At 55.0% G+C, this 27,617-nt stretch overlaps 1 protein-coding gene across 1 annotated transcript; it reads left to right on the top strand.

The window, feature by feature from the left end:
• Nucleotides 1-179: 179 nt before the first annotated feature.
• On the top strand, nucleotides 180-18,698 carry STK35 (serine/threonine kinase 35). The gene is made up of 3 exons (XM_080404272.1): nucleotides 180-655; nucleotides 6,347-7,094; nucleotides 14,081-18,698. The coding sequence occupies exons 1-2, from the start codon at nucleotides 235-237 to the stop codon at nucleotides 7,057-7,059; spliced, it is 1,134 nt and encodes a 377-aa protein (XP_080260398.1). The 5' UTR covers nucleotides 180-234; the 3' UTR covers nucleotides 7,060-7,094; nucleotides 14,081-18,698.
• The last annotated feature ends 8,919 nt before the right edge of the window (nucleotides 18,699-27,617 follow it).

The raw sequence follows: 27,617 nt of genomic DNA, 5'->3' as shown, positions 1-27,617 counted from the left end.
GGGGGAGGCCGGTTGCCGGTACCGTATCCCCCCCCCCTCCCCCGACGCCGCGGTGGTTCATCCCGCGCCGCCGCGATTGGCCGAGCGCTTAAAGGGGCAGGCAGGGCGCGCTTTTCCGCCCTCCGACGCGGCGGCGCGTGCCCCCTCGCCCGCGCGGCGCTCCCCGGCGCGGCGCTCCCGGGCGAGGGGGGGGCGGGGGGCGGCGGTGGCAGGCGTGCGGCCCGCGGCGGTGCCATGGAGACGGCGGACGGCGGCCGCCGCGGGACACAAAGGGCGGGACGGCGGCGGCGGCGGGCGGCGCGGCGGGGCCCCATGACGGCGGCGGCGGGGCCCGGCCCGGTTGGCGGCGGCGGCGGCGCCCCACGGTACAGCCTGCTGGCTGAGATAGGCCGCGGGGCCTACGGCGTGGTGTACGAGGCGGTGTCGGGCCGCAGCGGCGCCCGGCTGGCGGTGAAACGGATCCGTTGCGACGCTCCCGAGAACGTGGAGCTGGCGCTGGCCGAGTTCTGGGCCCTGACGAGCCTCCGGCGGCAGCACCCCAACGTGGTGCGCTTCGAGGAGTGTGTTCTGCAGCGGCACGGCCTGGGGCAGCGCATGAGCCACGGCAACAAGCGCAGCCAGCTCTACCTGCGCCTCGTGGAGACCTCCCTCAAAGGTACCGGGACCCCCCGCACCGGCCTGGGCTCTGCTCCAGCGCCGCCCTCCCGGGGTGTCCCCTCAGCCTCACCCCCCGGTTACCCCCTGCTGAGCACCCTGGGGCTGCCACCTCCCCGTTGTCACCAGCGCCCCCGCAGCAGGTACCCGCGGGGATAAGCCACGCGGGATCCCCTGGGGTCGTCCCCTTTCCTGCCCCTGGGGTGCCCTTCCCGGCCACCCACACCCCAGGTGCTGCTGCTGGTCCCTGGCTGCAGAGCACGACCCCATTGCCCGCATCCCTCTTTGGCATCTCCTGCTCTCAGCAGCTCCCCCCAGCTCTCACGACACCCCTCCTTCCACCTTGACTCACCACTTTTCCAGTATAACCATCCCTGGGCTCTCCTCTCACCCCTGCCTGCCCTGGGGTCTCCCTGCACTGCCGGGGTACCTGGCCAGGCGTGCTCCCTGCTGCTCCCATCACCCACCTCCATGTGTCCCCATGGGGCTCCCCCACAGGGTCCCTCTGCTGCCCCAGCACCCTGCTCTGCTGCCAGCCACCCCTGTGGGACCTCTGCCCAGCATCACCTGTCCTGCACCCTGCCCTGTGCTGCATCCCTGGGCTCTGCTGCTGTGTCCCCACTACTCTCTCCTCCTCTGTGTGTGGCTCACAGGGACACCCCTTCCTAAGCCCCCACCCTGTGCCTCAGTAGCCCTGTGCCCTGCCCATGGGGTCCCTCCCTGTGCCCTACACCTCTGCAGCCCCCCAGCCCTGTGCCCCTCCTCCTGAGGGACCCCATTGTCATCTTCAGGCTCAGACCCAGCCTGGGGACTGTCCCTGTGTGCTGCCCTCAGCTCTTCCCTGCACCCCTTGCCAGCACTTAACTCCTCAGTTACATCCCCAGTCCTGGGGCTCCCTCCACTACCCTGAACTGCCCCACAGCCCACGCATGTCCCTTGGTGTGACCGGGCCAGAGACCAGTGAAGGTCCCCAAGGGGACACCTGATGCACAGCATCCCATCTCCTCTGAGGACCCCAAGGCTGCAGCCTGTTACGGTGCCCTGCCTGTTCCCTCAAGCTCTTACAGCTTTGGGACTGTTCTTCAAGCTCTCCTGTCACCATTCCTATGCCAGTGCTGGCTCTGTGGGGACAGCCCTGGAAGCACCAGTGCCTGCAGCCTGGGCTGACGCTCCCTCCTTCCCCTGAGGTCCCTCAGCAGCGTTGTGGGACTGTGAGGAGTCACTTTCTTCTGCTACAGCTGACGATTGTGATGGTGACATCTCTGAAATGCTCCCTCCCTCCCCTTGCTCCCTTGGCTGCTTGTCAGACCCAGCTCTGCCAAAGTGCAGTGAAGGTGTGGAAAAATACCAGAGCCCTGTATCCTCAATGCCCCCATGCCCCCCCCCCCCAACCTGCCATAACCAGCTCACCCCAAACCCTCTTTCCCCAAACTTGCATGCCTGGACTCCCGAACACTCCTTGGGGTGAGCTCGGTCTCCCTGTGCCCACCCCTGCCCCCCAGCTGAGCCCCCTAGTGTAGGCAGCCTTTAAACCCTGTACCCGGCACAGACTTCGTGCAAGGCTGCTGAGATGCATCTTCCAAGCAAACCTCTGGCTCTGGCTGCCCCTGCCTTGCCTGTCCCCCTCTGGGCTCTCGGGGGTGACACGTCCAGACCTGCCTGGCTCTACCCCATGCAGACCTGATCCTGCTCTCCCTTCACACTCCACACACAACTGCCCAAGGGAGCCTTCCCAAGAAGGACAGTGTCCTAATTTCTGTGTAGCCTGTGTTCTTCCTTCATGTGCTCCTGCAGGCACAACTCCTCGGGAGAGGAGCCAGCTCTTCCCTTCGTGTGCATGTCTGGCTGTAGTAAGTCAAGCTCTTTCTGGCAGGTACAGGTGTTTCCTGCACTCCTTTCTCATGTTGCACACACCAAGAAGAGGTGGCATGGCTTGGAGAAAGCTCTTGTGCAGCTATAGGTGACCCCGACTTCCCTGCTGTGGGGAGGGCTTTGCCTGTCTGGGTCCTGCTGCAGTTCTCTGAAGAGGGGAGCAGAGCTGGGTTCTCCATCCCAAGGCTTGAGAGTAGCAGTTTCACTCCCCAAACCAGAGCGTGTTCTCCCCTCTATCTGCCTTCCTCCTGACTGCCCCCCAGGCTGTGTTGTGCTGGCCACAGGCTCCAGCAGAGGCTGTGCTTGTTGCCTTCCCAAGCTTTGGGTCTGATATTGCACCAATAAATATTTTCAAACCTAAAGTTAGGGCTAGATGAGCCTCCCAGGTCTAGTTGCTCTCCGTCCCTGCCTGCAGCTCATGAGATGTGTGCGTGGAGCTGCTGTGCTGTCGCTCCAGCTGAGGTAGCCGACATGTAGCTGTGCTGCCGTGCCATTCTGCACGACCGCAGCTGGGCTATTTACAGGCCAGCACAGATGCTGTGCCAACATGCCGGGGCTCAGGGCACAGGGGGGATTAGTTGGAGACCTTCTGAATCGGGAGCACAACTGTCGGGATACCAGGCGATGTTGGGTCTCAGCTACAGTGCAGAGCTCAAATCCTCATCATTTTAATGAGATGTGGAATAATAAATTTAGGGACAGAGAGCAAAAAAGAAGCTGAAAGCCTGGCACTGTGCCTGGAGGACAGGCACATACTTGAGCGATGTGCTTGGTGTCCTGATACATGTGCACTTTCGAGGCTTGTGCGTGGCCATGTGCCCATAGCAGTGGTAGAGCTGTCTTATTAAGAGAACAAGTATAAGGTGTTGCTTCCTAGCACGTCACCTGTGGGGCCACCAGTGCTCAGACTCACTTGTGGGCTGCCCTGGCATCACTCACACATGTTACCATCAGCCTGTGGACCCAGGCTTTGTGCCACTGGCTCTCATCTCTCTAGCACAGCCCCTTTGCGTGGGGGGAGTCAGAGGTTACACACAATGGTGGGGAGGGGGATGTTGGTTCTTCTGTCAGTAAGGGTTTTTTTCCACTCTGTCATGCTAAGCAAATTAGCAAGTTGTTAATGAGCTCCCAGGATGGGTTGTAGGAGGGCTGCTGCAAATATGGAGAGGTTAGTGTATGTTGTCCAGTCCGGTGTCGGGGCAGGGAGCATGCAGGGATGCTTGCTTTGTGATGGAGAACAGGTCTTGCCTGCTGTCTGCATCACTTTAGCTCTTGGCTGCTTGACTTCAGTTTGCTAACATCTCAGCTTTAGGAAGCTGTTTGCCATCTCTTTATGTTTAAAGCTGTTTGTTTTGAAGGCAGGAAGATGATTTAACAACTAAAACACTTTCAGATTATAGAAAGAAAATGAGGAAATATTACTCTTGGCTTAAGCCTCTCTGAGCAGTGCTCCACCCAAAGCGAAGAGCCTGGTGCTTGCAGCTACCGCTGGGTCGGCAGCATCCTCCCTGTGCTTGCTGAGGTTCAGGGGCCAAGTTTTAAATCAGAGCCTTAGTTATGCTAAAAACAAACCTTGGCTTGTCAGAGACAGCAGGTCCTGGCTGCTGGTGAGCTGATGTTTGAGCCACTTCTCTGCGGGAAGGGGCTGTCAGCAGTGCTGCTGTGTGAATATTCTTGATGCTCCTGGCCATGTATGATGGGCACAGGGATCTGCCATGCTCCCCATCATGGTGTGTTTCCTGGCTGAGAAGAGCCAAACCCACGTTGGGGCTGTATGGATGCTGGGGGGAGCAGGAAAGCAAAGCCCTGTGCTCTGCTGCAACGTTGCGGGGATTTAGCAAACCCGAGGTGGCAGCAGTGGTGTGAGCTGAAGCTGTCCTGGCTGTGCAAAGGGCTTCACTCCCAGGATGAGGAGCTTCTGCTTCAGTTCCCGTGAGGTCATGCTTGTCTTGGCTCATGGCAGAGATGCTTCTTTTCCTGGTCAGCGTTTTGGTCTCCAGAGCTGAGCTGTCCTGTGCTGCTCCTAGTTGGTCCTTGGCCTTGCGTGCTGCCCCTCCAGCACTTGGGGGTGGGTGGGTGTGTGTGTGTCTCTCATTTGGCTCCTCAAAGCGCACCCAGGTCCCCATATCTCCAGCCTGTTCATGGTCCTTCCCATCCCCCAGAGCTAACCTTCACCTTCTGCTGAGGGCAAGGAGGTGCAGCCAAATCTTTCTGTTGTGCAGACTTTCATTTCCATAGCAGTAGCCATGGATACAGACTGTTTGTGCAAATAACCAATATTCCCACCCATACTGATCACTGACTGTTCCAGGCACGGGTGCTGGGCAGCCCAGGGCTTGGGTGTCTCTGGTAGTCCTTGGCTTTACCTGCTGCTGGAAGTTTGCTTTCCCAGATGCTCTCTAGGGCTTTGCTAAAACAAAACCCAACTTTGTCAGAAGGGTGGAGTTACTTAACTGCTTTCAAAACACTTGGGTCTGTCTGTGTGACTTAACTGTGGCAGAGGCGAGTGGTGTCCTCCAGCTTCTCCCTTATGATGCTTGAGGGTAAAAAAAACCCCAAACAAACAAAACCCAACAAAAACAGCAAAACTGGTTCCTAGAGCAAAACAATGCCCTGGTTGTGTGTGCAGGCTCTGCCTGTCACCTGGGTGCTCTGTGAAGGTGAACTGGGATCTGGCAGCAGGGTTTGCATCCTGGTATCAGCTGACAGGGCCAGATCTGCTGCTGGTGCTCCCCAGAGCATCACAGCATTGTGAGGGGATGCCCTGGGAGCACCGGTGGCAGACCTGGCCCCATTAGCTGATACGGTGCTTTTATATTTCTCGATGGATCTAGCTTATGTGCAGGAGAGTGGTTTGCTTGGGCAGGGGCATAGTGGAGTAAAACCTAGATGAGTTTGGAGCCAAGCTAGACCAGCGATGCTCTAAGCTTGAAGAGCTCAGTGAACATCTGGCGAAGGAAGAAGCTGTTCAGGACATAATACTGAGTAGCGGTACTCGTGAGCAAGGTTACAGTTATATTTGTAAGCGTGGCTGAGATTGCGCTCAGCATTTGCTACCTGGGTCTCCAGTTTCCTCTTTTTAAAGACCTGTTGACACTTAAGGAAAACTGTCTGAAGTGGCAGAGCTCCTCTAGCACAAACACAATGCTTAAATGCATAGATATAGTCTGGAAGAGCCAGCATGCTGCAAGGCTTTGACACTGGTGTGACAGCTCTTAGCAAGGCTGTACTGGCACAGCATTGATTTACTTGTGATTTACTCCTCACTTGCAGTTATACTAGTAAAGCGTAAGGTACAAGCCAGCCTTTGCCTCTTGCAGCAGAGCTCAGGTGGGAGAGCTGGTGTTCGCATCAACTGGTTTTTTTTTTTTTTTTTTTTTTTTCCCTGGGGACTTGCTGCTAATTGTGCTTTTAGTCTCTGCTGCTTTGGCTGTCAGAGCCTGGGGAGAACTGCCTGACAGTAGTGCAGGAAAGTAACTCTCTGCTTCCAAGTTCCCTGCAAGCACCTGAGAAGGTGTGTGCTCAGTTTCACTCACGCGCCTGCACTTTGCTGGGAGCAAGTCCCTGAGCTGCCTCCTAGGCAATGGGCTCAGATAAATGTGGTGCTGGTGCGTGGCACTCGATGAGATCCTAAAGCATGTGAAGCCATGGCAGTGCCAGCATCACTGCTGGTACCCCGTGGTGCGATAGGTCCTGGCCACATTCCTAAGGCCTTTACTGTTGATGTAAACCAGACCCGTTTCTTGCCTGTGCTGAGTCAGTGTGGACATTTTGTAATGTGCCTGAAAAACCCACTCTTGTTTTTGTCCCTTTTGGTTAGGTGAGAGGATCCTGGGCTATGCAGAGGAGCCTTGCTACCTGTGGTTTGTCATGGAGTTCTGTGAAGGGGGAGACCTCAACCAGTACGTGCTCTCACGAAGACCTGACCCGGCCACAAACAAGAGCTTCATGCTGCAGCTGACCAGTGCCATTGCCTTCCTGCACAAGAACCATATTGTCCACCGGGATCTGAAACCAGACAACATCCTGATCACCGAGAAGTCTGGCACCCCTGTTCTCAAGGTGGCTGACTTCGGGCTCAGTAAGGTCTGTGCTGGCCTGACTGCTCGGGGCAAGGAGGGCGGGCATGAGAACAAAAATGTGAATGTGAACAAGTACTGGCTGTCTTCGGCTTGCGGCTCCGATTTCTACATGGCGCCCGAGGTCTGGGAGGGACACTACACCGCCAAGGCTGACATCTTCGCCCTTGGCATCATCATCTGGGCCATGATTGAGAGGATAACTTTCATTGATGCGGAGACCAAGAAGGAGCTGCTGGGGACCTACATCAAGCAGGGGACCGAGATTGTGCCTGTTGGGGAAGCGCTGCTAGAAAACCCAAAGATGGAGCTGCACATCCCTCAGAAACGCAGGACTTCCATGTCTGAGGGAATCAAGCAGCTCTTGAAAGACATGTTGGCTGCTAACCCGCAGGATCGACCTGATGCCTTTGAGCTTGAAACCAGAATGGACCAGGTTACATGTGCTGCTTAAATTCAGGGCAGGGCACAGCTGTGCTTTGCAGCTGGGTAAGTGATCCACAGTTTTTCTATTATTCTGTCTGCTGTACCAGCCTGATAATGCACTTTGTGACACAAAAGACTCTTTTATGTTCCCAGTTATTTCTATAGTGACTCATCAGAGTGCTGCTTCTGAGGTTTTTTCCACCTATTCTACTGCAAAAATAAAGTAGAGGTGGGAAACAGAATTAGCAGCTGCATGTCCCACTGCTGTCCAAAGGCCCAGTGGAGCTGGCAGGGCTGGGCAGGAGCCCTGCTCCTTGGAGGTCCTGGCCAGTGGCTGAGACACACTGGTGCATGGCAGAGACCTGTGAGCACCTTCTTTTGGGTATGTCTCTTTCTCCCCGGGGGCAGGGAAGGAGCTGCCAGTTCAGTCTCCTTTGCTGTGTGGTATAATTTCTGTGGTCAGCGCTGTGAGCACCTTGCTGTCTGGCACAGTCCCCTTCCCCTCAGACTCAGACAGGACACCTTGGGGCTCAGCTGGCTGGGTGAGCAGGCACTGAGTGGAGCCGCACGTCTGTCTCTGTACAGACAAAGCTGTTTGCTTTCACCGACGAGGCACGTGGGGTCTGTCTTGTGGGTCTGTTTCATTTCCTTGCTAAAGCCAAGACTTCCCTTTGGTGTGAGCTGCAGTTGCCCAAACCCAGTAGGATGCTTTGGTCCCCCGTGTCTGAGTTTGTAGACTTGTAGACCTGCCGTCTGCTCAGGAAGGAAGCTTACAGAACAGTTGTGCTGAGGCTGACCTCAGCTCCGTTCAAGCAGAGTCCCTTCCCTCCTCCCCCAGCTTGGTTCCTAAATAGTCCCAAGCTCAGAGGTCTTGCTCCAGGGGCCTGAGTGGTCACACATGGTCTGGAAGGACCCCAGGATGTGGGGCAGCTGGTGATGTCATTAACCAGTGATGCCGAAGGACTGGGAGGTGGTGTCTGCATGGCAAAGCAGTTTGTAAACAGGAGCTGTTACTAGGCATTCTCCTGGCCAAACGCTTCAATGAAACCGAAAAAATACAGATTACAAGGGGCGAGGCTGATGTCTTCCCAGCCCAGGGCCTTTCTCAGGCTCCTGCAGAGCCACCAGGCCCTTGCAGGTCACAGGAGACATCTGGGAGCCTGCTCGTGTTGGGCGCTGGCATTGCAGCTTGGGCTCCAAGCCCATACCTCACCCCAAACCCCCACAGGTCCTGCTGGACCAGAGCAGATCCCAGCTACGGGAGAGCAGAGAGGGACGAAATGGCTGCCCTAGCCAGCACACACTCAGCCCTCACCCTCGCAGCCCATGGCTGTGTGCCTGGCCCGCGCCCGAGAATGAGCCTCCAGCAGCCCAGTGATGGGAAGGTGGGGATATTTTGGGCAAGTTTTGCTTAAAAAAAAAAAAAAAAAAAAAAAAAAAAAACAAAAAAAAAAACAACCCCAAAAAACCCAAAACCAAACAAAACCCAAACACAAAACAACAACCAAACACCCTCATTGCTGCCCACCTGAGTTCTCCCTGAGCCCACGTAAAGCAGCGTGCTGCCTGTCCCCTCTGTGCGTTTGTGCCCACCCAGGTGAGCTTTGTGCTGTATGCAGAGCAATAGCAATATAGAAATGGGAAGGCCCGCTGGTAGGTCTAGTTCTGTCACTGCTGGTTTGTCCCATCTGCCCCCCCCCCCCCCCCCCCCCCCCCCCGGCAAAATATTTAACACCCTTAAGACTCCAGTGGAAGTAATTGATGCAACTGCTTATGCCTGGGGCTGGGGCTTGGTACTGGTCCCAGTGCAAGTGTGGGCTGGGGATTAGGGTGGGGGAGCGAATCTGCAGAGATGGGAGCCCTGGAGCTGGGTGTGATCCGGTCCTGGGGCGAGCGCAGGGCACCCCACCTTGCGTGCCAGGCTGAGGTGTGGGGCTCCTGGCTGCTGGGGCGGGCGCTGCTGCCCGCCGAGGGTCGGGGTTCGCCCGCTGCCATCTGCCATTGCTCCCTGCCATGATGCTGCCGAGTTACACAACCAGCCCTCGCCCTGCGGGGAGAACTCATCCTGCGCAGATCTGCAGAACAGTACATGCAGGGATAACAAACACCGAGGGGACAGTCCTACCCGGGGGCTGTTTGCTTAAAACCCAGCTGCCTTCTGCAACCTCCCCGCTACCCACCCGCGGCCGGAGCCAGCCGTGAGTCTGCACCGAGAGCTCTGTGGGTGACGCAGCTGCGGCGGTGAGGGATGCGCTTGCATAACGCAACCTGGCATCCCTAGCGCGGCTGCTTGGCCCAGATAGGAGCCCGGCGCCGGCCATATGTTCACCGCAAACCCAGAGCTTTGTGCTGTGGGGAGCAGTCCTCTGGCTTGCTTATGGGGCAGCAGGATATTTGGTGTGCCTTCCTATAGGGTTTTTCTAATGTGTAGTGTAGCTTTGTGCATTCCTATCAGCCTGCCTCTGGCTCTTAGTAAATGCAAATCTTAAATCAGAAACCTGCTTGAGAAGCTAAAGTAGGATTTAGAGCAGGGCCTGAATTCTGCTCTCAGGTAATTTGACTGAGAAACTCAAGTAACCTCTTACAGCTTAATTGTGGCACTGGCGTGTAGCTTATAGGCTGCTGGGTCATGCAGGGAGTTCTTCCCTAGGACAGCTTCAGCCCCTGCTCAGCCTTGTTCCATGTCATAACCTGGAAAACCATAACCCTTCCTGACCCAGGCAGTCAGATTTTTGCTTAGTCTTTGGCATGGCCACTGACCCCTTAGGATTGTTTTTTCATGTCCCAACAGCTTTGCCTTTAGCTCAGCCTCGGATGCTGCATGCACCTGCCAGTCAGCAGGCTTCATGCTCTGTTACCCTTCCAAAATGCAGTTATGAAATGTCAGTTCTCAGCTGGGAAATTGTTTCTGGCTTGGTGTCTGGGAAGGAGATGAGCCTGCTTATCCCTTGCTCTCCTTGCCCAGGGGCGGTAAAGGCCAGCAGAGGTGGGCAGCATTTCGGTGGGGAGAAGGAAAGTCTTATCTTATTTGAACTTTCTGCTTCCCCACCCTCTGCAGCAAGTTTATCTAAAGCCCCAGATCGCTGCTCCCAAAAGCATGCCTTTTGGGCAAGGAGGACAAAAGCCTTTTTATAGTGCAATTAGGGAGTGGCTGGATTGTGCGAGTACCTGCTGATTCTCTTGATTGCCGTGGATAGCCCGGCACTGTCCCTGCAGGCACACCAAGGAGTATTTCACCCCTCCACGTCCATACTGGGAGTCTGGGGTTGCCCTCCCCCTCCTCCGTTCCTACAATGGGAACATAGTTTTCTTTGCGTGTCTCTTGTAGCTGCCCTCCAAGTTCCCAGGGCAGGCGAGGGGGCTCCCGTGGACCCTGCTTCGGTGGGATGCTCTGATGCTGTGGGGCTGTGTAGTGTGGTTGAGCAACCCTCAGAGAAGTTGCTGAGGAGTGAGGTACAGCGAGAGCACGGGCTGTTTGCTCGCTGGAGTGGCACCAGTGGTCTCAGCCACAGAAACAAGGAGAGCAGTGGCAGCGTCACCCACCACTTGCAGTTATGCATTTAAGAGACTTTGTAGTTTTAGTTCATGTAGGATATCCATCTGCAATGGTTGTGATCAGTGTGGAAGGCAGCTTGTTCTGATAGATCGTGTTCTGTGATGGTTTTGCTGTGGATAAAACAGTAGGTCTGGGCTTTGGAGTGGATGCTCAAGGTGAGTGGCAGGAATCTGTGCGTGGCGTGGTGCAGCCTGCACCATCTCGGCTGCCTTTGACAGGAAGGTGTCTGAGGTGAAGGCCAGCCTGACTCACTCCAGCACTCCTCTGTCACTGGTTCCGATCATTCCAGTTGCAGCTGAAAGTAACTGTTTGCATTTGCATTGTTCTCTTTGCGTTTTCAAAATGCAACAGGAGCTGATGCTGAACAAGCTCATCTGCTCTCCCTGCATGACGGTGTCTGCACCCGGCGAGAGCTCTCTGGTGCTGTGCCCAGCCGCTCCTGATAAACTGCTGCCCTACAGAATTTCAGACCTGAAGGACAGGGATGGGGAGCCCATCAGCAGCATCTCTGCGAGCTGTCAGTGATGTCTTGTCTGTTAGTACCACTCAACTCAAATTTTACCATGTGGTAAAAGTGCCTTGACCCCCCTGGCCAGGAACAGGGCAGGAAGGCAAGGAAAATAATAGCAGTTTCATTTCTGAAATAATGTTGGATTTGACCTCAGTCTGTTTTCGGTGTGGTTTGTTAGTCTTGGCGTGGATAAAAGCCATGGGACAGTAAAAGCAAGGTCAGATCCTCTTCTTGGCTGTAGCCGCGGGTGCAGCATTGCAGGGCCACACTGCGGAGTGTGCACATTTTTCTGGGCAGTGTTGGGTTCTACCTGGGGAGAAGCAAAGCCCTGAGGGTGAACTGGATCACCTCTGGCCAGATGTGTTATTGTTTGCACTTGCTCGCAGTCATCCCTGCTCTCCCCCATCCCTGCTCTCCCCCCTGTGAATTTAAGGTTGGATTTAAGGAAGCTCCTAAAGGGTGTGCTGCAAATAAATGAGGAGAGCATGAGGAAGGATTTAAGAGACAAAGCAGGCCCTCAGCCCCATTCCCTGGTACCCTGTGTTCCCACGCAGGGGCAGATAACGTGACTGACAAGAGAAGGTGCTGGGTTATCTCTCTCTGCCCTGCGCTGAGCCCTCAGCTACCACGCAGACTGCACTGCCATCTCCCATCTCTGCTGTGACCCACACATTAGTGTCATTTCCTTAGGTGCTGGATGAGGACTCTGGGGACTGCTGGTTCATATCTTGCTGATGCCGAATGAACGTTCGAGCTGATTAAAACTATAAGTGGTGTCAGTGGAGGGATTAAAAGCCCTTGAACAAACTCCTGAAACAGTGTGCATCAATGGAGTGAGCTCTCCTGTCTCAGTGCTGTGAGCTCGGGGCTGCTCAGGCAAGCTCCTTCCCTGAAAATGCTCCTATGCCAGGGAAGCACAAACAGAAATGCTGCCCTACTTACTAATGAAGCTACTTCCAGAAAATTCCTGACCTGATGTCCTGGTGCCTCTCGTAAGCCTGCCTTCTCAAACAGAAGGGTGCTTTTCTGATTGCAGCCTGCAAAGGCAGCATCTCCTGGTGAACCTCTCCTGAAAAGCAACGTGCCCATTGTCCTGGCTTCTGCTCTGAACAGCAGAGGCAGCCCTTTTAGAAATGTGTTCTTTGGGCGTGGATTTCTTTAATGAGATTTCCTAGGGCCGAGAGATTTGAGTAATTTGCTGGGCAGTGGCAGTTTTCCTTCAGCAGGTTTCTCCCACTGCTCTGTTGCTCTTACTCGGCATCTCTGCAGAGCCCCTCGCTCGTTCCTGGTGGGAGAGGATCTCCCCTGCTGACGGGGGGAGGTGAACACTCATCCCCTATTTTTTCCATGTAACTTTGCTCAGAGCTCAAGATTGGGGAAAAATTAAACTGCTGATAAGTCCTGCAGAATTACCACCTGTGCATAGGACTTGGGGTGATGGAGTGAAGCAGGGCCCTCCCCTTGGGTTGAAGGTTTGCACATGTTCCAGAGACTTCCAGCCCTGTCCCTTACTGCAGGAAGCCCTTGAGGTGCCACTGAGCCGAGCTGGCAGCAATGGGGAGACCCCCAGCTCCCTCTGTCAGTCAGGTGGGTCCCAGCTTTCATCAAACCATCACCACTGCTTCCCAGCACAGCCCCTGGCCTCAGCTCTGCTGGTCACTCCCTCCTGGGGAGGGGAATACCTCCTGTGAATACCTGGATGATGTATTTCCAGTACAGAAGTGACATTCGTGCCATGTGTGCTGTTCTGCTGTTCCTCTGCTGGGTCCAGCGCTGCTGCTGGATGGGATGTCCACAGGGAATTTGCTGGATTGCGAATAAACTGTGTGGAAAATGTTGGTGGCTTACCTGTGGGGTTGAGAATTTCTGCATCCCCGAGCCTCAGAGCGCAGGAGGGTGCTGTGTCAGGGCTGCAGATGAATCACTGCAGGACCCTTGGTGCTATAGGGGCTGTGGGGGATGCTGTGCACAGGGGCTTGGGCCAGAGCAGCGACTGTGCAGCACAGATCTGCCTGTTTTTCCCTGAAATCCTTGGCACTGAGCGTCCTCATGAGCTGTTTCAAGCACAGCAGGGCCATGCTGTGAACCCATCCTGCTCTGCTTTCAGTTGCACCAAATGGATTTTAACCACCTCTTGCAGTGCCACTTGAGAACCCCGAGCTGCTGCTGCCGCACAGGGTGAGTGGTGCAGGGTGTCCCCAGTGTCAGCTTGTTCCACCTTTCCCGGTGGAGGACTGGGAGCCAGCGCTTGTGGGTGCATCATGTGGACCCTCAAGGCTGGGCTCTGCTGTGGTAATGCTCGTCCTGGCTCTGGCCAGGCTATCACCGCAGTGAGCCCCACAGGATGGGGCTGTGTTATGGGCTGTGGGGTGATGCTCAGCCCATCCCAGCACAGCCCATGCACTGGGGCAGCTGGATGCGGGCTGACCTTGGCAGCGTGCTCCGTGCAGGGCTGTCTGAATTGCTCCTGAGGGAGAAATAACTGTAAACAGAGTGTAGACCCATGGTGCCTGGACCAATAACAAAAGCACTACAAAGCAGAGGGATGCTGCAACACCTATCTCGGACTAACTGGGACCAGTGGGAAGGCGCTGGGAGTGGGTGCCTTTTCCACAGTGGTGTCCTCCAGCCCTGCTGCCCAGCAGCCGGATGACTCCAGCACCAATCCAGTTACTATTGCACCCTCCACCTGGTGCTGCTGTTCGTAGGCGCTGCTGTTTGCAGTGACTGTTTGGGCTGTGTAATGAGAAGGCGTGCGCTCTTCTTGAGTTCTCCCAGACCCTCAAATGATGCTTGATTAGGGCTTGGGATGAAAGGAGAGGTGCGGTGAGCACACTGAACTAGCGATCCTGCTTGCTTTCCCTACTTGCGGTCTGGGTCAGGTGGCAGCGGGAACACTGGCAGGACGTTGTCACAGTGTGGTAACTGGGACAAAACCACTGACATACCTGACCTCTCTCTCCTTTCTTGTTTTTCTTGCAGGTCTATTTACCAGGGACCCATAATCTCCATTATTTATGTGCAACGAGGGAAGTCAAAGATAAGGGAAGATGATGATATGGAAGATCCCTGGTCTGCAGGATCTCTGGCAATGTGAAATCTTTGGGTGTTATTTGGTTTTGTTGGGAAGGGGTGTTCTGGGGATGCAGGACGGGGCTGTATGAGCCTGTAGAAGAGCACAAGCTGGCAATTGTCATGTTTATGAGACTTTTAAACAAGATCCAGAGAGCAGAGCTTCTATTGCCCAGCCCTCCCTGTATCTCCTGTACTGCCATTTGACTCAGCAGATGTTTCTAGAGGAGACCTGGTTCCATAAGGAGGTGGGGATTGGCAGCCTGGCAGCGAGGTGTGCTGCCAGGCACCAGCTCTTCAGTCCAGCTGGGCACAACTTTGGGTTTAAAGCTGTTGCTTTTGCCTAGGGGAAATGGGAGCACAGTGATTGCTAGGTTTGCACTGGCGGTGCAATGGTTTAGAAAAAGTGAGTCTCTCTCAGACCACGTGTTGCAAGCAGCTAAATAATTTCATGGCCAGGCAGCTTCTGAATAGGTGGATGCTGCCCAGGCTGTGGGCAGTTGACATTAGAATAGAGTAGCATGAACAAGCTGGAAAGCCATTTGGTAAGGCAGGTCTGCTGCTGCAACAGGCAGACCTTCGTTCTCCCCAACCTGGATTTCACTAGTGACATTTGTTACAGACTTTCCATACAGAGAGCAACAGGCAGCCCCAAAATACTTTTTTTCAGGTGGACATTGTCTGCATAGAAGAGAAATGGAAAGCAGTCCACTGCTCTGTTCCATGTAATGCCAGACTTCAGTAGCTGGGAACAATGCTTGGGAGAAGAGGAGGTTTGGCCGAAATGGCTCATGGGCTGGATTCTAACCTCCCGTGAAACACTTTTCCCTGCTAGAGGGCTATGTCCTGGAAGCAAAAGGCAAAGCCGCTGGTTAGGGTTGGTTGCAGTACAGCTCAGGTAAGGAGATTGGAACCTCAGGCTGAGCAGTTAATACTGGATTTCCTTGTTTATATATAGAGCAACACTAATATTCAGGGGCTGACCCTGTGGTAACGGTTTTTAGACTTTGCTCACTGTAAATGCAAAGCACCACCTCTTATCCACCCTGCAAGTTCTCCACTGACTAAAACATTTCTCACCAGGCTAAATCACCCGGGAGCAGTCTGAGGAGTGGGCTGCTCTGACCCAGCATCACTCACAGCCTGCCCAGACGCTCAGCCCTTACTGCAGCTGGAGCTGGCCAGGGCCACGGGCAGGAGAGGGTCCCTCCTACCCCCCTCGTCCCCAGCTGTGGGAACTGTTCCTTGCCTGTCCTTGTATCTACTCAGTGTACTTTGCTGACCTCATGGGAATAAGTGGAAATGGAGGAAATTCAGGTGGGCTAAAGCAGGGAATGGAGGGAGGGGTTTCTTTTTTTTCCCCTCTTCCTTTGGTTCTAGGACACAAAGTTAAGGCTGTTGCTGCAGGAAGGCCAGGGCCCTCTTCCGAGGACGATGCCAGGAGGCTCCAGACCATCTGTCTATGACTTGTGAAGGTTAGGACATCACAAATTCAGCGCCAAGCCCCTGTTCCCACGCTGCTCTTCTGTTTGTTCCTGGGGACGCTTCTGTGGGATGTGGCCGGCCATAGTCAGACTGTGGCTGTACAGGCTCCTTCCAGGGGTCTGAGCAGTTTGCTCAGCAGGCGCTGTCCTTGGCCCTGGCTGCAGAGCACTCGCGGGGGCTCTGGATGGTGCCTTGGCTGCTCTCATTCCTCTCTGACTAGCAGCAGGTCCCCACAGCGGCTGTGCCAAGAAGCTGCAGGTGGGTTTCTCCCCCAGCTCCCGGTGGCAGGGGGGGGCGGGCTTGCAGTGAGACGAGAGCTGAACCCTGTAGTTCACAAGTACAGCATTAGTGCCCTGATCATTGGGCCATCCTTCCTCCACCTGACAGAGCCTTTGCTCCTGACTGTTATAACTGTAATAACCTAACCATGGCTTGAACAGGTGCAGTAAGAGGGCTTTATCTCCCAGCTCTGCTCACGTGGCTTTGTCTGCTGGAAGGGCCCTTCGCCACGTGTAACATCCCAGTTGAAGGGAGCTTCCTAGCAGGAGGTTTCTGTCACCCATCTCTCTGGGGACAGGGCGAGCCCGGCAGGCAGCTCCTGTTTGGAGAGCAGGCAGGCAGCATCCAGGCAAGCCCTGGGAGTGTCAGCCCTCTTGGTCCACCACCATTTCAGGCCATCTTCAAACCACACGTCTCCACCTCAGCTTTTGCGTTGCAGATGTGTTTTTAAAGCAGCTTGATGTTAGTGAGCTAGACCGTAGTGCCTTATTTAGGATTTAGCAAACACTCCTGAGGACGAGTCCTAGGGCTGCTAGCCTTTGGCCAATATGGATGTTTCCCTGATTAATTTACCCTTTTAAGAGCATTTGTCCCTGATGATTTTGCTGCTCTTTGTGCTCAACTCCTGAGACTATACAGGAACCTGCCTTGTGTTTACAGCTCCCAGCATTCTCTCTTCCCAGTTACTTTGGCCCAGACCAGCACTCCCTCTAGAACAAGGTGGGAACTGGGAACAGCTCAAACCTGCATGTGCTATGGGATGGAGGATGTTTAGGCTTTTTTTTTCCCAGGTGGGTCTGTCAGGCAGCTCCTGGCCAGCTCTTGCAGGCTGAACTTCTCCCTCCGCTGTAGATGTTCTTGACATTAGGATGTGCTGCTGGGAAATGTCAAGCTTAAGAAAGCGGCACCGAGCCTGCAGCCTATTGCCCAGCCCAGGGCCATGCTGTCTCCATCTCTTCCTGGCTGCAGTGAGGCTGAGCATCCAGGTGGTGGGAGGGTGCTCTGGTCAGTTTGGGGGGAGCCAAGTACCCTCTCTAAACCCTGCCACCCTCCAGGCTTGTGGGGAACACAGCTGGTGCCCGTACCGGGGAAGCAATTGTATGAAACTGTTTACTTCTATGCTGTTTACAAGAGTGATATGGGGTGGGTGGGGGGAACAAGCCAAGCCTCAGGAGGATTGGGAAACATGTTATCTGTACCAGCCTGCAGCAAGGCTGACACTGCTGGCATCATGCAGGTGTCACGGGGATCTCCCAGCCAGCTTTGGTCCATGGGGAGGAGAGAGCAGAGATGGCTCTAGCCTTAGGGGTTAGATTAGCTCCCCCTTGTCCCCTTGCTGCTGTGTTTGAGGTTCAGCAGTGCTAGTGACAGATAAGAGTTACCCCTGTGGTCTTCCTTTACTCCTCAGGACCCAGCTCCTTCACATATCGGAGGCTCCCAGAGCCTTTCTGGAGCAATAAGACTTAAAACAAGCATTACCATCATTGTGGAAATCCTCCATTGTGAGCGTCGTGTGTCTCCTCTGTATGCAGTACTGAGTCTGGATTTAAGCCTGCCAAGCACCGTGGGCCAGCTGCGTCAGGGCACGGACTGGGATATGTTTCCCTGTGCTTTCTGCAGGTAATGAGAGCAGGGAAACATGTTGCTGCTTTCCCTCGTTCCCCCAGGTGTGCGCTGCCCAGGCTTCACACTACAGCTGCCTGAGGTGAGGCAGGCTCCTGCTTCCCTTTTGGCGATGCTGCTGCAGGACGGGCATGCCGGCTCAGCCGTGTGCCACAGGAGCGTGCTGCCGTGCTTTCCCCTGGCTCCTTGCAGCCTCCCATCCCACCAGCCAGGCTGCACAGGTCCCAGGCTCAGCAGAGGGGCAGCATCTGGGAAGCAGAGCCGCTGGCTTCCTCGGCCATGGGATGCGAGCGATGCTCGTGCTGCTGGCTCCCTCGACGAGGCAGTGCTGGGAGCTGTCGCTGGTGGTGGGGTGAGCTGTGCTGGCGGTTCCTCTGCTGCTCAGTCAGTTACCGGGCTCATCCCAGCATGTGGCCCTTCAGGTCTAAAAGCATTTCCCACTTCAGAGTGGGTGTCGGGGCAGTGGGCGCAGCTGGAAGGAAAGAACAGAGAGATGCTCTCCTCCAGCTGTGACCTGACAAATCCTGCTTCTCTGTTGCTACCCAAGTGCTTTTATCTCTGAGGGTGATATCCAAGCTGCTGGAAGAGTGGGCAGGGGCCACAGAGGAGTGCTTGATGTCCCTGTTCTGGCACCTGCAGCTGCCCAGCCCACCGTGGGCCTTCAGCTCATTCATCCAGCTAAGCACAGCAGCTTTGCAGAGGAGCTGCTGCCCTGCCGTGCTGGGGGGTGCTGAGGCCCCAGTGGTGCTGGGTGAGCCCTGGGACAGGGGCGTACTGGCCCAGTCCTGCTCCAGGCTCCCCCCTCACCCTGCAGCTCCTGTGCTGAGCTAGCAAGAGCAGAAGGCTTAAACCCAGACTCCAAACTAAAGATAATGGTACTAGTAAATGAATCTGTATTTTTCTTTTTTTTTTTTTTTTTTTTGCACAGAAGCTGGTAATCTAGGACCTATGTGTGAACAACTTTATATCTATTTTTTGTACTTGGTTTACTTGGCTTGGTATGAGATGTTCTATTTAAGTTCTTTGAACACTGTGGATACCCTGATGTGTATGAGTGGCAGAGGCTTTGTAAATTAAGAAACGATTGTGTGAATAAAGCTATTTGGTGGGGTTGAAAAGCCACACACAACTTGAAACACAAGCTTTGTGCGTTTGTCTTCATCCATGCTGCTGGCAGCGGGTTTGCGAGGAAGCAGGGTCCCTGAGCAGAGCTGGACAGACCAAGGCACTAAAGCAATTCTGGCTCCATCCCACAGGACGGGTAACCGGCCTGACTCCGGGGGCTTGGGGCACTAAACCAAGGCACGGTGGCCAGTGCCAAGCAGAACGTGGTTCCCTGGCGTGAGGCACCTGTGGCCATTTATCCTCACCTTGGATTAGGATTAGCCCCATTCTCGCTGCAGACACCAAGTAGGCCATGGCGAGCTCAGGCTCTGCCGCACGCTGCCTGCGGGAACGCCTCCCCGTCCTGCCTCGTCCCCCGCAGCCCCGCTGTTTGGGAGGCAAAGAGGACGAGCAGCCTCTTGCCCAGCTGGCCACCTGCTCTGGAGGTGGCTGCAAACCCAGCAAGGAATGTGCCCTGCAGAATCGCCGCTTTAGTAACCACAAATGTGTTCTCCCTTTGCACAGATGCTCTGCCGCAGATCCCAGATGCACAGACCAGAACCACAGCAGCTGGGAGCCCCCATAGCCCTATTTCTAGCCGGGACCCCCAGTGCCATGGTGACATTCATGGTGGGAAAAGCACAGCAAGGCTCAGCCGCATCCTGCAGCAGCAGGAAGTTTTCCTTTGGCCGGGGAGCATCAGCCAGCGATTTCCTGCGTGTCGAGCAGCTTGGGGCCACCCTGAGCTGGCATGGGACACGGTGTCCTGGCATGCGGGGCCATGCACCATCGCCCGCCAGCCCTTGTGTAACAGCCCCGCAGCCTCGTGCGACCCTGGGCAGCTGCAGCACCCGCTCTGGGACGTGCCGAGCGGCCAGTCTCCCCTCCTGCTCCCCCTCCGACAGCCCCAGCGCTGCTGGCCACGTGGCTGCGGGCTCCCCCTGCACGGCCATCAGCATTGTGCTCCCTAATCACTCCCGACAGGGACAGAAAATGGATCCTTTCATCGCAGTGGGGCTGGTCAGCCCCGGCTGGAGCGATGCTGAGGTGCCAGAGCTGCCCCACTCACTGGCAGGCAAGGGGGGGTCCAGGCCACATTTCCTTCTGCCCCCCAGCTTCCAGCTGGTTTATCTCAGGGCCGAGGGGCATCGACTGCATGGCACCCACTGTGAGGGGAACCCCGGGTGCTCAAATGTTTTCCCCAGTCCTGCCCAGAGCATCCTGCCTGCAGGCAGGGAATGGGCTGGAGCACACTGGCAGCGGGTATGGGACAAGCCCCAAGACTGTCCCTGTCCTGGTGACAAGTGCAGCTGCAGGGAGTGGCTGTGCCACACTGCTGTCCCCTACCACATGCACTCGCCCCCAAAGTACTCAGCACAAATGCTGCTGCACCTCCGGACAGGCTCCTTCTGTTCTCATGGCTTTGCTCTGTTTTAAGCTGCACCAGTGACAAGGATAGTTTTGCCCACCTCCAGGGTCATGGCATCATGTACTTCTCCGTGACCAGACACGTACCGTGCCCTGTGAGCTCCCACGGCCCCCAGCACTCGTTAGCTCGTAAACATAATAAAGATGAAATCCAGGAGGAGCTTGAGGGTGAGCCTGGGCCACCTTGCACGTGTGCTGCCACGCTGCAGGTGAGAAGCTGGTAAGGGCAGGTGACCGCACGGCACAACCAGCAGCCAAAAAGCTTTTAACATCATTAGCAGAGAGAGCTTGGTGTCAGTCACCAGGAGAAATGTTTCACTGCAGCTTAGCTCTCTGGAGACCTGCTATTTTGTATGCAAAGAGGGCTGCTGAGCACCACAAAGACGCTTCAAGTACTTGATAGCTGACAAAAGCACCCTAGCACCAGCCATCCCCCGCCCCGCTGCTCCGTGGGGACCAGGTGGTGGCACGTGCCAGGGTAGAGCTGCACATGGCGAAGGCCATGGCCAGGCAGCAGGGCAAGGGCATGGCAGCCACCATGACCATGAGGCCAGCTGTGGTCTCCAGTGCCAGTTGGGCAAGCACCAACCTCACCCCGGACGGATTTAACACCAGCGAGCAGAGGTGGGGTGCCGCCGCCATCGGCTTCGCTCTCCCTCCCTGCTTTCACACACGGTAGGAACATTTTCGAGAGCCTCCTTTCCACAGAGGCTCTGGCGCCGTGTTTTACAGCAAGAGCACTAAGTCACTCAGTGCAAAACATAAGTCCATATTTCTTTTAAGATTTCCCGAGCGCCTCCAGCAGCAGCCACTTAAGCAGTCCTCGCTGGACCACAGCAAGACACCAGCTGCTCAACCTGGTAGGAGGAGAGCAAGGCCGGGTTTATTGGTACAGGACATTCATCTGCCTCACCTCCACATTGATGAATAGCTCTATTTTACCCTGTGTCAGGCTCCAGCAAAGCAGAGGATGAACAGCTAAAGCTGCGGTAAGCCCACACACTCCATTTAGCCAGGAGATGACTCAGCCGAGGCTCTTTGTGCGGGTGGAGGTGACGATGAAACGTGAGGGTATGAGAGCCGGCACGCTGTTGAGTGGGGGCTCCGCTCTCCCCACCGGCCACCGTACTGTGAGGCAGAAAGGTGGACCTTCCTCACCCTCTGTCCCCCTCTTTGGCTGCAGGACAGTCATGGGGGTCCTTGGCACAGGGACACTTCAGCCCCAGTGCTGCACGGCGGATAAAGCCATCCATGGGTGGCATTGAGCTGTCACGAAGTACCTTTTACCCCATCACACACAGCATCCCAACAGCTCTCCAGCGCCAGCTTGGGCGGGAGCAGCACAGCCCCCAGTGTGCACAGGACAGCCATGGCCACCCCATCCTTCCTTCTGCAGCCCCAGGGGTGCCAGCCCTGCCCGGGGGACCCAGGGGATGGAGCAGGGAGAGCAACATCACCCAAACCCCCTCCTGATTCCAACCAAGGCTTCAGAAAAGAAAGATGGCCAAGTCAGAAAGCCAAATATAATTTTTGCCTGCGATCTGCCTCGATGGCACATTTGTGGAGCTGCACAGGATGCGGGGTGCCCATCCCACGCACGTTCCACCTGCCTCTCCCCGCAGTAGGGACCGCACGTGGCAAAGGCAGCAGCTTCACCCGGAGCTGCTTCAGGTCAATCTCTGTTCCACGAACAAAAGCCACTTCTCTCCAGCTCATTTCCTGGCAGAGTTAATGGCCTGCGCTCCTCTGGGGACCCAGCGCTTGCGAAGACACACTGGGAGGCAAGCAGCAAGGGAGGGAATTAAGACCTTATTTCCTCTGCCAGAGATAAGATCTTTAAACAAGGTTCTCAGCCAAGAACTTTAATATTTTTTTTTCCTACAGGTTTTGCAAGGGAATCTTGTTCTCCAGAATTGCATCCGCCTCCAACCCTACTCAGAGCTGCCAAAGACTGCGCTTCCCCCGGGAGCAGCCTGGGAGCGGTGGAGATGGATGAGCTGACACAGGCATGACTTTACCCTTGCTTGTCCTGCCATCGGAGCCAGGGGCTGTCAGTATTCCCAGAGCAACCCCCCTGCTCTGGTCCTCCCCACCAGCCCCCTCGGATCAACCCCAAGGACCACCGCCATGCAGTGCCACAGCCCCCTGGCCCAGCGTCAGGGCTAGATGAGGCCCCCGGGGCGAGCATCCTTGTGAGCAGCAGCAAAGCCTGACCCAGCAGCACTGCTCTAAGCTCCCTCTGCGTGGATCTAGCCCCACAGTCCCTCCTGTTTTAACCCAGGAAAGGCCAGCACCTGCGGTCATGTGAAAGATGCTCATTCCTACTCTGAAAAGCTTTCTGGATGTCAGTGAGGGACACTAAACTGGCTGTGCAGGGTTTACTTCCCCTCTTCCACAAGCCCAAACAGGTTGTTATCTCACTGTGGGCCTCAGCTCCTCCTTGTAACACAGAAATGCCCCAGTACTGCCTCTGTGCTGGGGGAACACAAATGTTCCCAAAACAACTGTAGCCTTCAATGGCAAGAAATAAATGCCCCTGCCTTGCTCATGCCCTGGGGGTTTAAAGCCCCTCCCTTGCTTAGGGGCAGCTGTGGGAACAAGTGCTTTGGGCTGATTTATCCAGCATGTTGGTGCTGCAGATTAACACGCCAGCCCTGAGCGATGGAAGGGAGCACGAGCCAGCCAGCCAAGCGGTAAATCACAGGATGCAGGCTCCAGCTCTGCCTGCCATGCTCTGCCCACTGGTACTAAATAAAGGTGCTGGTCACCATGTTCCCAGCAGGATGAATGCTCGAGCCTCGGAGCTGCTTTCATGTCCCAAGCCTCAGGGAGGGCAGACACCCAGCTCCCTGGGAGTGCTGCACCCTGGCATCAGCCCGGTTCTGCTCCCCGCCAGCCGCAGCCCCCAGTGGGCACCGGTACCAGGTGACAACCAGGGGACCAGGGTGCGGGCTCAGCACGTTTTGACTTCCCCATCTTCTCTCTCTGTCCCACATCCAAGTAAACATGACCCCTTTGGGAAGCTTGCCTGGAAAAAGGGGGATGCACACTCACTGCTCGGATGAACCTGCCAGCAAGGGCCATCTTGTGGGATCTGGGACACGACAGCCTGCCTTGAACTTATGCTCAAGGATGTCTGTCTTGCAAAGTGCAGCACAACACAGGGATATCTGAACGGGCTTTTGATGAGCTTCCAAGCAAGATGAAGGAGCTTCCATGACCCTGCTCCATCTTCCTGAGCTGGATCATCAGTCCTGGGCTGGGTCATTGGTCCTGAGCTGGGTCATTGGTAAACCAACCGCTGCTGTAGCCCACAGCTCAGATGAGCTCTCACCTCTCACGTCGGGGTGTTTACACTAATATCACTGCTGGAGAAACAAGGGTGCATCTGCCCTTGGACTCCCCTTTGGTGCCAAGACCTGTCCGGGCTGTGCAACCATCAAACATTCAACAGAGGAGGGGAGAAGAGCTAACAGATGAAGGCTCCCTTTCCCTTGCCTGAGGAAATCCCAAGCGCTCAGCCCTGTACGCAGCAGGTCTCTGGGCTGGGCACAGAACCGGGAGGACTTTTGGCCCAGACCAGCCTCCAAACCCACAAAATTCTTGGCCTGCTGTAGGCAAACAGCTACCTCAAACTCCAGCAGGTCCAGGCTGGGGGGCTCCCTCCTAGGGTTTCATTAGTGGGTATAATGAGCTGGAGATAATTGCTGCCTTGGGGATGCAATTAACTCCTCCCTGGCCTGGTCCAGCTGGGACTTTTGCATCCCAGGAGAGCAGTTCCCAACTGCCAGATGAAAAAAATTACAACAGAAAAAGTAGAAAACTTACAACCCTCTTCCTTCTCAAAGTGAGCCTTCTGTATGACAACCTGATGGGCAAAGTGAGTTCACAATGTGTGGATTTGGGATATGTCTCAAATGTGTAATTTATTTCAGTTATGTGAGGCACCAGCAAAACTGGGAGCAAGCACGGAGTGAATTAGTCACACCCCTTGTGATAATGGGGTTTGAAGCAGCTCAGTGCAGCCGGCTGATGGGCAGCCCTGCTCTGAAAGTCCAGCTCCCACGGAGCCAGGCAAGCATGGCAAGTTATGGGCACTGTCTAGGGATGCAGGGACACAGCCAGGAACTCTGGAAGAGGTGGTAATGGGAGACTTTTATGACAGCGCTGCCAGCAATGGCGGCGGTGGCGATCGACACAAGCTCTAACAGACAGGTCTGTGTTGAACAGCTCTCGGTCCCCAGGACAGGGGCCACCTTGAACCAGGCACTGCCCAAAGAGCTGCTCCAAACCGAGCCCACCCAACAGCCACTGTCACCTGCAAGGGCCCATCTGGAAGCAGCAGCAGAACCAGGCACAAAGTCCATGCTCTCCCCTGTGCCTCGGTAGCTTCCTTTGCAGCAAATTATTGTTTCAGACATGCAGCAGACATGAAATATGAAGACAGAAATTGCCAGCGACTTTTAATTTGGGTTCTGCCAATTTCTCTGTTTCAGCTATTGATTTTCCATAAAGATGAATTCCCGCTCCCAGCTCTCTCTGACAGGCACTATCTGGATGTTTTTCTTACCCCAAGAGTGGAAATATATGTTTTATTAAGTGTCAGAGCTTACTAATGAGAAGAGGGAGGAAAATCAATTGTCTGCTTATATCTTGATCTCAAAGACAGGACTAACAAGTTCTTTATTTTGATGCTGTGGGCAGGAAGACAGGGCAGAGTGACAAACGTGGCAGACGACGGCTGTCAGCTCTACTACAGAGACAGCTCAGCTGATGAGGGGGGAAAAGAGGGGTATGTGGTGTTGAATGCTTCAAACACATTTGTATTAAATCAAAGAGATTCATAGAGTGCTGTAAAATCCTATAATTTAATTGATCCTTGATGAAAAGCACTGAAAACAGTAAAATTTCAGCTGCAGACTGAAACTGAACCGAGCAGGTTTATGCTCATGTTCCTAAAATCAAAAGCTTGGCCAGCCGTTCAGGATAGGGGCAGCCAAAGGGATTCCATTTTTCTATGCAAAATTTGGGAAGAAGATTAGCATTTCCGACAATGAGAAGCACAAGCAAGCTCAGTGCAAAAGTCTTTGCACAACTCCACCAATAAATCCCATTTCAAACACGCACCATGCCGTGCTCACAGAAACTGCTCAGGTGACATCCCGACCCTGCCAAAATGAGGAGCAAAGCTTGTTAAGCCCAGGACTTCACCTTTGCTGCATGGGAAGCTCATCCTTTGCACAGGGCTCAGCTGTGCCATACTTTCATCTTCTCCCTCCACCTTTTCCAGGTCAGTTCTGGGGTACAGGAACACCCTGAATGGCCCTGAAGGCAGACATGCTCTCCACTGAGAGCCATTAAATACAAAGCACCATCACACCGTCAGAAATCGTGGGACATGGACACAAAGTGCAAGCATTGCTTCGAACTTCTCCCAAGGGAACTGGCACAGGCTGTGGCTGGAATAGGAGGTGAGGTTAGCTGGACCTCCGCAGGACTCTTCTTATGTCCTTAAGCCCTCAGACCCCTAAGGCCAAGAGAAAAGGACAGGTCCAGTTCCCAGCACACACAGCCCGAACGACAGGACTGGGATCCATGGCATGAGCATGAACACTCATTTCCTGCAGAAACTTGGCATTATAACCAAATACTGACCTCTGCTAGCCCTCCCCCCCGCCCCCCCAAGCAAGGCTGTCAACCTTCTTTCACTCATATTTGTTATCTTCCTTGTCTGTTACAGAATCACACCTGACAATTGTATAGTTAATCTCTTGGCAGCTGTGAAGTGAAATGGTAAGCTCCAGCTGCCTTGAGAAGATGCATTGATTTCTTAAAATGACATATCGCCTCCTCCCTTGATGTTCAAGCAGGATATGGATCTTACCCATCATTCAATTAAAAAGCTTAGCAGAGATGCACCAGCTAAGCGTACAAGGCAGCATTAAGGCTAAGCCCTGACCCAAAGATTTAATTGCAGGGAGTATGAAGGCACCTTTACACGCAGGATGTCTGTCTGGTTTGCTGATGAACATACCGGTCATGGTATTGAGCTTCCCACTGTGAACCAGACGAGCCAGTCTCCACAATAAAACAGCTGACTGGCCAGTCGGGTCCTGCAGCAAAGCAGAGCAGGAAAATCCCTTCCTACCCAAAAGGAAGTTTGCTGCATTTCATGAAGTAGTTTATATCCTATTTCAACACAGCTCTTTAATAAGGGTTATGAGTTTAAGTTAACAAAACTCCTGACACTTTGTGAAACAGCCTCAGTCTCACAGTGGAGAGCAAAGCACCAGAGTGTAAGATTCACTCTCAAAAAGCAAAAGTACCCTCACCCCACAGCACGCCATAAAGCCCAGCAAATCCCATTAATACCCCAGAACCACCTGTGCTTTCCTGGGCAAATATTAACATCTGCAAAGCGGTGATGAGCAGAGCTGAAGCATTACCTGTGGATATCCCAGATCCGCCCCGCACTGGGCTCAGAGCAGGTCCCAGGCAGAGCATCAGTGGGGTGCTGCTGCTGATGCCCTAATGCTCAGGAATTCAGCGCAGGGTCATTCACAATCCTGCTCCCAGAAATGGATGTGTTGTTTGGAACAGCGTGGATATAACTGGGGCTGTTAGGATACTAAGCACCAGAGGCAGAGGTGTACCTACACCCAGCAACTCAAAACCCCAGTGAGGTGCCTGTGGGTGTGCGGAACAGGGCAGCCCCGTGCCAGCACAGCACTTCACAGCAGCCACTTTGCAAGGTGCCACCACAACCTTAAGGTTTTCCAGGACGGGGCCGGCTTTTCTGCTCCGTGCTGCGCTCACTGCACCTGGCTCTGAGCTAGCATTTACCATTTTCTGGCTGTCCTGCCTTAGCTACTTCATCTGTCCGCCAGGACCCCTGGCTCGAGGCCATGCCCCCGCAGTTTGCTGCTGAGGCCCGGGCTCTGCAGAGGGAACAGAGCTCTCCACCTGCCTGCAGTGAACAGCTCAGTCAGGCTCCTTGGCCTTGGAGCGGGGCTCAGAAAACACTGATGTTGCTACCTAGCTCCACGGAGCAGAGGTGAAGCACACTGGAGGAGCAGCGGGAATGTCACACACAGGGAGGCAGAGCTTTGGAAATTGTGTTTTGAGTGCCCCAACGATCAGAAACCATGTGGTCCTCAGAACACGGTCCTTTCGTCAGCTTAGCACTCCCACAGCACCGACACAACAGCAAAGGCACAAGAAGGGAGTGAGACCACAATGTGCCTGCCAAGGGGGACCCACAGAGCCCCTGGCCCCTCTGCTCTTCTCCTCCATGGCCTCCGGTACAATGGGAAACAGCCCTGGGGTGGGAGACACAGCCCGGGGTGGGGGACAGAGCCCGGGGTGGGGGACAGAGCCCGGGGTGGGGGACAGAGTCCAGAGCTGGCAACAGAGCCCGGGGTTGGCGACAGAGCTCAGGGTTGGCGACAGAGCCCGGGGTGGGGGACAGGGCCCGGGGTGGGGGACAGGGCCTTCTCACACCTCCAGGTGGGCGATGCCAGCCCAGGGT

This window comes from Falco punctatus (assembly GCF_963210335.1).
Source record: "Falco punctatus genome assembly, chromosome: 10".
Taxonomy (NCBI): Eukaryota; Metazoa; Chordata; class Aves; order Falconiformes; family Falconidae; genus Falco; species Falco punctatus.
Note: the sequence above shows the minus strand (reverse complement) of the source record. Positions and strands in the feature narration are given on the sequence as shown.